The 12,040-nt window shown below is 30.6% G+C and overlaps 1 protein-coding gene and 1 long non-coding RNA gene across 2 annotated transcripts; one reads left to right on the plus strand and one right to left on the minus strand.

Annotated features, from left to right (window-relative positions):
• Positions 1 to 2,134: 2,134 nt before the first annotated feature.
• Positions 2,135 to 3,584, plus strand: LOC111695687 (uncharacterized). The gene is made up of 2 exons (XR_002763926.1): positions 2,135 to 2,217; positions 3,452 to 3,584. It is a non-coding gene; the product is annotated as an uncharacterized LOC111695687 (long non-coding RNA).
• A 3,506-nt stretch (positions 3,585 to 7,090) lies between these two features.
• LOC111695667 (MFS-type transporter SLC18B1) lies at positions 7,091 to 11,887 on the minus strand. The gene is made up of 8 exons (XM_023465065.1): positions 11,772 to 11,887; positions 11,549 to 11,589; positions 11,189 to 11,379; positions 10,880 to 11,009; positions 10,006 to 10,168; positions 9,060 to 9,217; positions 7,979 to 8,113; positions 7,091 to 7,290 (listed from the first exon to the last, which is right to left on the minus strand). Exons 2-8 carry the CDS (start codon positions 11,579 to 11,581, stop codon positions 7,201 to 7,203), a joined length of 900 nt encoding a protein of 299 aa, XP_023320833.1. The 5' UTR covers positions 11,582 to 11,589; positions 11,772 to 11,887; the 3' UTR covers positions 7,091 to 7,200.
• Between the last annotated feature and the right edge of the window lie 153 nt (positions 11,888 to 12,040).

Raw genomic sequence — 12,040 nt, forward strand, 5'->3', positions numbered from 1 at the left:
TTCTAAAAGTTGTTAGTTAATCGTCGAAAAATTCTAACAATCCACCACTAATTTATATTAAATATAGTGTAAACAATAAATATGTAACTTTCCTTATCCTTTCCTTTCCTTTTCCTTTTATTTCTATTTTTATATTTTTTTAGAATTGGGGGGAAATATTCCCACAACCTCTACTTTAAGAGGCTTTTAGATATTTTCTCCTGAAACACTTTATTTTGTATGTTTTTGTTATATTTCAAGAATAAAATTTTTTTACTTTTTTTACTTTTTACTTATTATTTCTCAAAAAATTTTAAATTGTGCCCCTACAGTAAGTTTTTCTTAACCTAATCTCAATATGCAAACTTAAATTTGGCGTCCAACCTTTTAGAAATGAAAAGTATAGAAACTGTTTCTTATAGCAACAAGGGGTATTTTCCGGGAGAACATTTTTTATATTTTTGAGAAATTAAATGTTTTTGTAAAACATTGTAGCTTATCATTATCATTATCATAATTTCTATTTTTTTAACATACCTTAGACATTAAAGGAGCAAAATGGTTTAATACGTACATTTGAGGTTTGGAAAAAATTCTTAAAAGTATAAAAAAAAATTCTCCAGTAGTGCTAATATGATTTCATAAAATTCCGTTTTACCATTTAAATAAAAGGATTTTATGAAAACAAAATCTACTTTACACTGATAATTTAATTTCTCAAAAATATAAAAAAAATGCTCTCCCGGAAAATACGCCATGTTGCTATACGTAGCAGTTTCTATACGTTGGATTTCTATAAGGTTTGACGCCCTTAAATTTAACTATATCATTTTTCAGAATAAGCTCAAATTCCTTTTTATTTTCCCTCTTTCTTTAAAAAAATGGCTCTAAATTTGGATTTTTTAAATTACACTCACACATTCTTATTCAAATTGCCCCTTCACCAATATTTTAAATTTTTTATTTTTAACCCTTGATATCTTCCAGGTTTCTCAGTTGGACTCTTTTAAATATTTAATCTATTATTGGCCCAGAAAATCATAATTAGATTAATTTATCTGTGCAAATTCACATTTAAACCGGTCTTTTTCTATAACTTGTAAATATTTTGCCCGAATACGTCTTTTAACACTCAAAATAAACATATGGTTTGAACATGTGCCAAATTTTTTGAAGTACATTTATGGTGCGCTGTATTCTGAAAAAGAATAGAAGTGAAGGATAATTATCATTTTTTTATAAAAACAGAAAAGTGAATCGCGAGAAATATTTGAATCACTTACAATAAGTTAAACCACTTCTCTTGAGCCCATCAGGCCAAGTTGAAAATGCATGGTATTTCATTAAATTTTGTTTTAGGTTGCAAAAATTTGAGAATTTGAAAAAGAGATTAGTTTATAGTAGTATCATCCAAGTGCCGATTATTTAAATTCCTATAAAAATATTTCTTGTTACAATATTATGTGTCCTGATTGCCAAAATGGGTAAATTATTGTTCTGTGACTGCTGCTCCAGACTCATATTGTAATTTAATAGATATTTGTATTTCCATAGTTCCCCTGCGGCCTGCACTCAAGAAATCATCATTCTTCACATCTATCTTAATCTAATTGCTTTACGAAAAGATCAGCCCAAATAAATATTGTATCAAACACGCACCTCTGCCCCTCTAGTAAAAGTAAACTCAACCTATATGAAGCATAAAGTCTGACCGCGTCAACCTTGTTGCAAAGGCTAGTCCTGTCCATAGAGCTAGGTACAGTAAAACTAGGACCGGAAAAATTGACCGGGCTCGGAAATTTAAATGTACCACGGCTGCCCGTGCAAAGGGCTAATAGAAACAGTCTTTAGACTTTATTCGTTCTCAAACCAGAGGAAGACTGTATATATGTACAAATGTACATTGTACATTGATACTGTAACAGAGTTTTATATTTCGACAACTTATATATATATATATATATTCACATGTGACATAAATATATATATATATTCATATATCAATTGAAACGCAACAATCTTCTTATAACATTTTATTCATAAATAAATTGTTTCATGCTTTTATGCAATCATCAGTATGAATATATTGAGAATTATATATATATATATATATCCATAGACACAGTGTTTCGTCCTATATATATATATTTTTTTTAGGGTCGACCGGGCCACATGCTTCATGACTTCTACAAGTGTAGAAGTGAATGGTTTAAAAAGACACTTAACAGATGTATGAATGTAAGCTATAGTATTAATGCACTATTTCATGGTCAAAATAAGAGATATAAGAGATATTCTAATTGGTAACTTCTAATTAAGCATTATTTAAATCAGATTTAAGTTTATTTTAATAGATAAAACGTCGAAGAAAATCTGACTTTTTTCACATTCGAACCTTTAAAAAAGAAAATATTTACAATGAACCCCATCACCACGTTATACGTCATGGCAAAAAATTAATAATGCTTAACCCTATCCCTGCTGGGGTAGTTGAAAACCAGGATTCGCTGGGTGATAGATAGATATATATATTTNNCCCCCCCCCCCCGATAAAAAGTAAAAAATGTTTGCAAAAAAATATGTCCAAAAAATAATGAAATATACATTTTTGAAAAAGCCCTTGACCATGCCATTTCAAATATGTAAAAAGTTTTGCAAAATTTTAAATAAACTGATGTTTAATCAAGAAAAATTTAAAATGTGCAAATTTCTTTTGACGGGTGCATGTGCAATCCGTTTCCTTATGTCATAGACTTTTTAAAAAGCTAAAAATTATTAAAATCTGAAAACTAAAAGTAGGCGAAAACAAAGGTTTAGTTTGTTCCATGAAAAAGTATTCATTCAGACTGTGTGCCTGAGGACTCAGGCAGTTAGTACCTAAACGGAGGGCAAACGGTGGGTATTTAGGAAAAGTCCGAAAATTGCAACAGTCTCAGAGGCTCACACCAATACTTTTGGAGTTATGACAAGGGAGCCCCCCTGGGGTTCAATTTGAACCCCCCCCCCCCCACCAGGAATAGGGTTAAACTGGAATTGTCTTGTAATTTCAAAGGATCCATTATTTAAAAAGAGGCGCATGCTTAATTCACAAAGCCTTTGTTTAAACCTTTGTCTGGGTCAATCTTGTGGAAGATATCTTCGGTTTCCTCTGGAAAAGTTTTTATTTTTATTTATTTTTATTTCTGACAATTTTTTCCATTATTTATGCAGCATAAATGTGCAAATCACAATTAAGGTTGAATAATTATTTGTATTGTGTGTCCCATATAATTTTGGATTATCTCCAAGCTTAAACGCACATAATAATTTAAAAACCTGGTATTTTCTGCAAGAAATTGTTTCATTAGCTGTCTTTTACATTATTTTTAAATGATAAATTATTTTTAAATTTTCTGATTATTATAACAATCTAATATGATGATGCGACAGGGTGTTAATAAAGTGTTCCTAAATAACATTCCATATTTTGCAGGATAATTCTCTGCGCTACAGAACTCACAGAACGCGGCAAAGATCGTCAAGTAGTTTTGTCGTCTTTAATTTCGCACTTCTAACCTTTACACTTATGCTGACACACACATGAAATAAAAATTTTTAATAAAATGTATTAATTCATTTAAAATTATGTTTTTTTATCTAGTGTAAAATATCATTGTTTAATAATTCTACCTTGTTTGTGAATTCTTTTTTCTTAGTCTAGACCTTAGTACTCAATCTGGAAAGAAATTGAGTCTTTGCCAAGAAACTGTGCAGCCCAATGCTGTATACAGTTTAGATATTTCCAACAATATTCCGTCAGATACAATAATCTAAGATATTTAAGGTTTACAACATCAGGTTGCAAAGATATATGGACAAAGACTCAATTCTTATTTGAATGTTGGATCCTCTATCCTGTATCTTTGTATACAGATCCTGTATCTCTGTATACAATTCTTCATCTTTGTGTTTAGAACATCTACCTTTGTATAAAGATCCTGTATCTCCATATACAATCTTGTATCTTTGTATTTATAACATATATCTTTGTATACAGATCCTGTATCTCCATATACAATTCTTCATCTTTGTATTTAGAACATCTATCTTTGTATACAGATCCTGCCTCTCCGTATACAATCTTGTATCTTTGTATATTTATAACATATATCTTTGTATACAGATCCTGTGTCTCTGAATACAATCCTATATTTTTGTATGCAGAACTTGTATCTTTGTATTCAGATCCTGTGTATTTGTATACAATTCTGTATCCTTGTATTTAGAACAACTATCTTTGTATACATATCCTGTATTTCTGTATGCAGATCCTGTATCTCTGTATACAGATCCTGTATCTCTGTATACATATCCTGTATCTATGTATACATATCCTGTATCTCTGTATACATATCGTGTATCTCTGTATGCAGATCCTGTATCTCTGTATACAGATCCCCTGTATCTCAGTAAAAACAGATCCTGTATTTCTACTGCTCATGTAATGATGCATCTCTACAATTCATGTATCTTTGGATAATGATACAAACAAACAATATTCACTACTACTTACATGTTCTTTCCGGACCTTTTTGTTGAAGTTGAAGTTGTAGTGATAGATGTTGTTGTTGTGGTTGCAGTTTTTTTTTGTTGCAGTAGTTGTAGAAATTGAAGTTGTTGTTTTTATTACAGTAGTTGTTTTAGTTTTATTAGTTGTCGGTGTAAATGCTACCGTTTCTATATCAACAGGTTTTGTAAATGATGAATTACTATATAGTAACATAATATTTAATTTCAAACACAAAATATAATATAATAATTGATAATATTCGGTGGTTTACCTTAAAAAAAATGTTTATTATGAGCGAAAGGAAAAAATAATGTTTATTAATTATGCATAAAAATATTATTAGTCACCTTTAAATAATTAAAATATTTTTTTAGGAATGACTTTGACATTCATCATGAGCAAAAGATGTTAATGCAGTTCTTGCATATTAAGTAGTGATCTATACATTATACCAATATGTATACTTTTTCTTCCCTGTTTGGGTTTTTGTTTGTTTGTTTGTAACCCATAGACGTCAAAACGGCAGAACCGATCGAGTCCACGTTTTTTGTAGAACTTCATACGATCCACTACTACCCCAACTACCGTCTGTTCTTAGAGAGACCCCACCCCCCCCCCAGCGGGAATAGGGTTAAGCAAATAAAAAAGAATATGGTCATGTAATGGTTTAAGGGGTACTGTTGCGAATTGTGGATATCCATCTTTAAATGGAAGGTCACTTGAAATTATGCAAAACAGTCCATTTAATTGGAGATAAAAATGGTAAGCCAGTATTTTAGTATTTGAGGCAGCGGTAGGTAGGGTTGTTAATCATTTTGTGTTTAATTTTTTTCTAAAAAGATTATTTTGTTATTAGAAAAAAACGATATTTTTTTTTAAAACAAAACACTCGTTTTCAACTTTAGAAAAATTGAAAAACTATCATTATTGTAAACAATCTTTTTTGACAATCAAGTTCAATTTTTAGTAATGTTGTCTAAAATGTTTTTTATCAAAACGAATAACCTGATTTTTTTCTGACCTCGGATTTCCAGCCAAAAAAATTTATTTTCTCTTTAAAAGGTCGTTAAAAGGAAGGGCCATCGAAAATGGTTGTTAACAAAGGTTTGTTGTTAAAAGTCATTAAAGAAGTGTCGTTTCAAAAATGATAGTTTTTGAAAACAACATTTAAAAAAGAAATTTCTTTACAAAACTGCTTTCTCAGTTCTACTAGCATGCATTGCCGGTCACTTGTAGACGGTTGCCATTGTTTATCAAGGCAAATAGTATGACAACGCCAGATATATTTTAAATACACAATGAAAATGTTTATTATTAACAAATAAAACAAAACAGGGCACTTTTCATTCAATTTTCAGGTAAGAACAAACCATCAGACATCCAAACACCCAAATATATGTTTAATGCCTAACTGGGCATCAAATGGAAAAACTAGTTTCATAAAAAATCTTAATTTTTCTTACACCTCAGGATGGGTAAACAAAAACTAAAGGAACTTTAAGCGTACAAAGGCAAGTTTTAAATACTGCATCCACTAGAGGAGGGGTTGTACTGAGAATTATGTTAAGTCTTGCATTTTCTTTTATAAAAAATTAATTTATTTACTCAAAACATTTTATTTCAATGAACCCTCAAATTTGATTAAGTATTTTATCAATTAATTTGTTGACTTAAACCAAATGAAGTAAAACTAAATCAAGAAAAGTTTTTAAATTAAAAAGTCAACAACATAAAAAAACCAACAACCTTAACCAAAAAATAATGTTTAGGTAAAATCAAAAATGTGTTATAGCTACTTAACCCTATTTACATAAATCCAAAAATATTAGCCTTAGGCTGTTGAAATTTTCTGACTTTTCCTAAACACCCATAGCCCTCCCTGTAGGTCTAAAATCGGGCTTTTATGCTAACTTCCTGAAACCTCAGGCTCAATGCCTGAATTACTACTTTTTCCTGTAACAAACTAAATCTTTGTTTTGACCCAAATTTCAGATGTCAGATTTTGATAATTTAAGATTTTTGGAAAACCTATAACAGAAGGAAACAGATTGCACAAGTTTTGCAAAGAAATTTTTGCAAATTATTATTCAAAAGAAATACATTTTTAGTTTTTCTTAATTACACATCTGGTTATTTAAAATTTTGCAAATTTTTTACATATTTAAAATGGCTTTTTAAAACTGTATTTTCTATCATTTTGGGCATCTTTTTTTGCAAACATTTTTAATATAAAACTGGATTTTGCCTAAAAAAAATTGATTTTAGCAAATTTCATTTTCTTTTGCAGATTTTAACAGTAGAGCGTAAGAGCTTTCAAATGATGTATCATTTGTCTTATTTGGACATCAAACATGGGATTTAGCGTTGACCCCTNTGTACAATTGACTACGTTTTAGTATTTATCATTTTCAATGAAATATGCAATAGTATCTTTTGTTTAGTTTAGTATGCCAATCTTTTAGGATACTCTCAATTACTCGACTATTTTATGTTCGGTAGAATTCCTAATTTTCCAATACCATTTTCATTTTCAACACTTAAAAGATAATGAATAACAAACTGTAAATTAAAGACATTTATTGGACATTCAATAGCCAAATTTTCTACACACATCTTTAAGTTTTCATTTTCTATAATCTTAGTAACTAGCTTTGGTTTCTTTCTTCTTTTAGTCATAGACTTGACTCAGGGCTAAAATCTTGAATCAATTGATATTCTGTATGTTTTGCTCGAAACATGAAACTGATCTGTATTCCAATAGTCTAAAAAATAATTATAATGTTGGAAAATTTATAACTTAACTGTTCTTTGGGAGTTGTTTTTCTTTTAAGGTGAGTGTTTTGACAGCAATATTTTCAAATGAAAGCCTGTGACATCAAGTTTATGCATTTAATTGCTATCCCAAAGATGTTATGACTGAAGGTTAATTCAAGAATTTTATAATTATTTTATTGGGAAACTTAGGGAATTATTTTACTGGAAAATTTAGGGAACCGTGGGTACCCAAGACCAATTTTTTCTACAAAATATCCAGTGTGCAGCAGGGAATCTTGTGTAGAAAAAATTGGTTGAAGTTGTAAGGAATTTAAATGTCTTTTGAGATGAAAATTTGCAATTTTTTTCCCAAAAACTATGCAGAATGGGTGGTTATTTTACATAACTGATTCAAGGGACTATAAGTAATCTAACCTCACTCTGCTGGGGGAATCATAGGTTGCTAATGTTGGTCAAAAGGCCATAAAATAATTTACACAAGAACAACAATTTCAGTTACTGAAGATCAGTTGTTTTTCATGCAAAAGTAAATCCGAAAAACCTAACCTCCCTCTGTTGGGGGAATCATAGGTTGCTAATATTAGTCAAAAGGAAGTAATATAAATTACACAATAACAACAATTACTGAAGTTACTGAAGATAAGTTGTTTTGCAAAAGTAAATCCAAAATTTTACCACTATTCCCATTTGAATAACAAGCAAAGTTGTGCTCCAGGAGAACCCAATTAGATCATAACTGATTCCACCGACAAGAGCAGATAGGAATCCACCAAGATAATTAAACAATAGCCACACACTAGCAATTCGGCTCTACAATTCATACAGATTAAAATAGTATAATCAATTCTTTTTTCACAGTTAGTGTGTGGAAATTTTTTTTCAGTTAAAAATAATGAAAGATGGCATCAATAAATCCTTACTTGTTAGCCAAGAGAGTTTATATGTTAAGAAGAATGTGACAACTTTGAAGGTTGGATTTATCCCTTTGAGGGACTTTTTACCAAAAAATCATTTATTTTCCTCATAAACACATACCTAGCCTCCTGAAGACTGATAACATAAACCCCAGTAGTTTGATATTATTTTCTCATTTTTCCAAAATTTGACGTTTAAAGAATTAAAGATAGTTTCAATATGTTGAATGTAATAGCAAACTTGAGGAGGGGCTTTAACCCCTCTCCCAAGTCTATTAAAAATATTAAACACTAATCATGCATATAAATATTTAACCCTATCAAGGCTGATGTCTGGTTTACCCATAAAAGTCTAGAGGGGGTCCCAGGCACACCCCCCTCTATTTCCGTATTATGATACAAATCTATAACATTTGATACACTTTTGGAAAGTCCATGGACTCCATTTAATTAATCTGTGAAAAAAATTGCCAATTTGCAAAATTTTGAATATTTATTGCATTATCAACTTCAAAAAGTGTGCAAAATAGGATAAATTATATATTTTTGAAAAGCCCTTGCTGGCCTGGCAAATTCAAGTATGCAAAAATATTTTCAAAATATTCCAAAACTAAATTTGTAATTAAGGAAAACTGAAAATAAGCAAATTCTCTTTAAAGTCTTTGCAAAATTTCTTCGCAAAAAATGTGAAATCTGCTTTCTTTTGTTCAAGGTTTTGAGCCAATTAAGTGAGGGCATATGTTAGTAAAAAAGTAAAAAAAAGTTTGAGATATTTGCAAACAACGTCAGAAGGGGGGGGGTCCTCTAGCCGGAATAGGGTTAAAGCAATAATATCTTCTTACAGTAGTCTCTTCAGATTCTTGAAGACCTGCCTCTCTGGCACATTGCAGAAGATTTAACAGTGAAGCAGGATAAGAACATGCTATGCCAACACCAATAAGCCCCCAGGAAACTACAGTAGCAGGGATATTATGTAGAAACCAAAGACCTGGAAAAGGACCTAAACATTTGTCTTTACTTTTACAAATTTTCAACGTGGTAAATTCTAGCTAGCTAAGAAATACCATCATGATAAAAATAATATCTGTTATGTTGTATGGTTATGTACCCCTCACTAATATTTTACAAAGGCAATTACAGATGCCTACAGTGAAAATTACATCACAGAAAGAAATTTTAAGGTAAAAAAACTAGAGCCAAGCCGAAAACATAACAGTTCAATATGTACTGACTTTCTTATACTTATTATTGAGTCTAAACTGTCCATCACTTCACCTCAGCTATAAATTAGTTTTTAAAAACAAAGACACCTGAGGATTTTACAGATTCTAGAATTATGTCTAGAACCCCTGAAACATTATAATGGTTTTAAGGTATTCCATTTTATAGGTTTAAAACCTATAAAACATTGTTTGTATGGTTTTTTCATCAAATTTGATAATTCTGCATTGACAAATTTATCACGGGATGATGATGTTTTTGAAGAAAAGCTCTAATCATTTAGTGTTTTCTAATAATCTCCCAAAAACTTACGAGTCTAAAGTCTTTTTTAAGTCTAACCTCACAACAAAGTTTAAATGTAATTTTCTCGAAAAGGACTTGACAGGGATTTCTAAAAATCTACATGCTGATTCTAGACTTAGTTTATAACATTTAGAATCCTTGGGTTTGTTTTTTACAACCTACTATTTAGCTAAGGTAAATGGTGGCATATATTAAAGCACAGTGCAAATAGTTGTGTTTATGAGTGTAACAAGTACAAAATATTTTTAAAAAGATAGTCACAACCTAATGCCATGCCTCCAATAATCACCACAACATGTCCAACTAAAAGCATCCATTTTAGAGGGAATCCACAATCAATGACAAATCCAGATACAGGAGTTGCAATAGCATAGGTCAAACATTCTGCCATATACATCAATCCAACCTCTTCGGGGGAAATTCCATACTAAACATTTCTTACTTCAAATTTGTATTAGTTAGGTACGCTTAACCCTATAAAGGCTGGGGGTTTGAATCTATGTATACTGTATAGCCTGGGTGGCATTTGGCGCCCCCTCCCTAGAAAAAGGCCTTAGAGAATAGGTAAAGGGTTGAAATGCATGTTCACATCCCAATTTTTCATGGCCAGCTCAAAGAAAAAAAAATAGACCATATCTTTAATAATTGGGGTGCTAGGGAGGGGGAAAAAATATTTTTTTTTGTTTAAACAAATATCAAAGTGTTACACAAGGTTCTGTAGCTTTAGTCACAAAAAAGTTATGGGCTATTTTAGATTTTTTTTCACTGACCAGACTTTTTTTCCGCCCTGTACCCTATTCTATAGATTAAAAAAAATATTTTTTTATCAAAAAATCCTTTAAATTACTATTCATTAAAAGTGACAAAATTTCACTCTGAAGATGTCAAAAATGTGAGTGCTAGGACAAACAAACCAAAGGGAGGGCGTCAAATGCCCCCCCCCCAGCCTGTTTGGGGTTAAAGAAGTAAGGATTAGTAATAGTTATTGTTTGAAGATTTGACAGAAAATACTAATGGTATTTTTAGTAAAAGTAAGGTTGTACATGCCTTCTTCAAGTAAAGACTGATGATTGATGTGAAATTACCCCTTTTTTGCTTATTACAATTTAAAATTTACCTACATTCACAATTTGCTCACCAATTCTATGAAATGCGGCTCAAAGGATGCAGAATGCCATTTAGTAGCAGGTCCCAAAACAAATAAAACAGAAGCGATGTTCTCAATAAAACCCGAACATTTCAACAATTTCTTCCAAGGTGAGGTTTCCCTGGACAGATTACTGGCTTAAATATACATTTATCAAGTTCCTTTTTGCCAGATTTTATAAGATAAATTATGTTATATTTCCTTCCAAGTCAACTTTTCAAAATGCTTCAATGAAATATATTTGTATCCCGAAACATTTTTTAAGAAAATATTCATGAAATTGTAAAAATGTTTTCTTACGAATGTTCAAGAGTAGTAGCAGCTTCTATCTTTATTTTATTCTTCCCCAAAAGCATCTTAGCTCCCAGCACAACCATTATGATGCCAGTTGTCCAAAACGGGAGAGCAAACCCACCAGAAATACTGTACAATAAGCTTCCTACTGAGGGACCAGCCATTCCCCCAACCCCAAAGAAGAAATCCAGTGTTCCCTGGATCAAAGCATAGTAAAAAAATGTATTGAATAATGAATATAAGAAAACATGTTTATTAAAATTTATATAAAGCACATATCTACCAATAATTGTGTATAGAAAATACTAATTTTCTTGCCTATTGTTGTAAATATTAAAGCAACTTAATAAATGAAATAATTCTTACCACAACTTTTCCTCTATGTTGCACTGAAAACATTTGTGTTGCTAAAATTATTAGACGATAAGAAGTAAATACAACTGGATTCAGAGAAATCCATAAAACAGGCAATTCATTTTCTATATTTTTTACATTATGATTATAGCATATTTTCATTTTAAATAAATATTAATTGTTTTGTTTAATTGGTGTAGGCTTTAACGTATGTTGTAAAAGTACAAACAAATACCTAAGGGGTAGGCAGCATTTAGGACAACAGCTTCTCCTAAAGCACCAATTGTCCGAGAAAATAGAGAAAATGAAAAAAATTCTACAGATGAATCAATTTTGTCAAGAAATCTAAAATTAATAAAAAGTATTCTACAGATGAATCTAAATTAAAAACATACTGCAATATAGTAAAATTTCTCTTTTTTCCAAGGGATTAATTCACAAAAAACAAATTTAAAATTTTGTAATGTACAGTGAGTGTGCAAAATAGGATAAATTATATATTTT

Source organism: Eurytemora carolleeae, unplaced genomic scaffold (genome assembly GCF_000591075.1).
Source record: "Eurytemora carolleeae unplaced genomic scaffold, Eaff_2.0 scaffold166, whole genome shotgun sequence".
NCBI lineage: Eukaryota > Metazoa > Arthropoda > Copepoda > Calanoida > Temoridae > Eurytemora > Eurytemora carolleeae.

Coding starts and splice junctions, on each gene's coding strand:
- LOC111695667 (XM_023465065.1), bottom strand. CDS start 11,581: ATGTTTTCAGTGCAACATAGAGGAAAAGTTGTG. Junction 11,010..11,188: donor GCTACTACTCTTGAACATTC/GTAAGAAAACAT, acceptor TAATCTGTCCAG/GGAAACCTCACCTTGGAAGA. Junction 8,114..9,059: donor AAGAATCTGAAGAGACTACT/GTAAGAAGATAT, acceptor TATGAATTGTAG/AGCCGAATTGCTAGTGTGTG.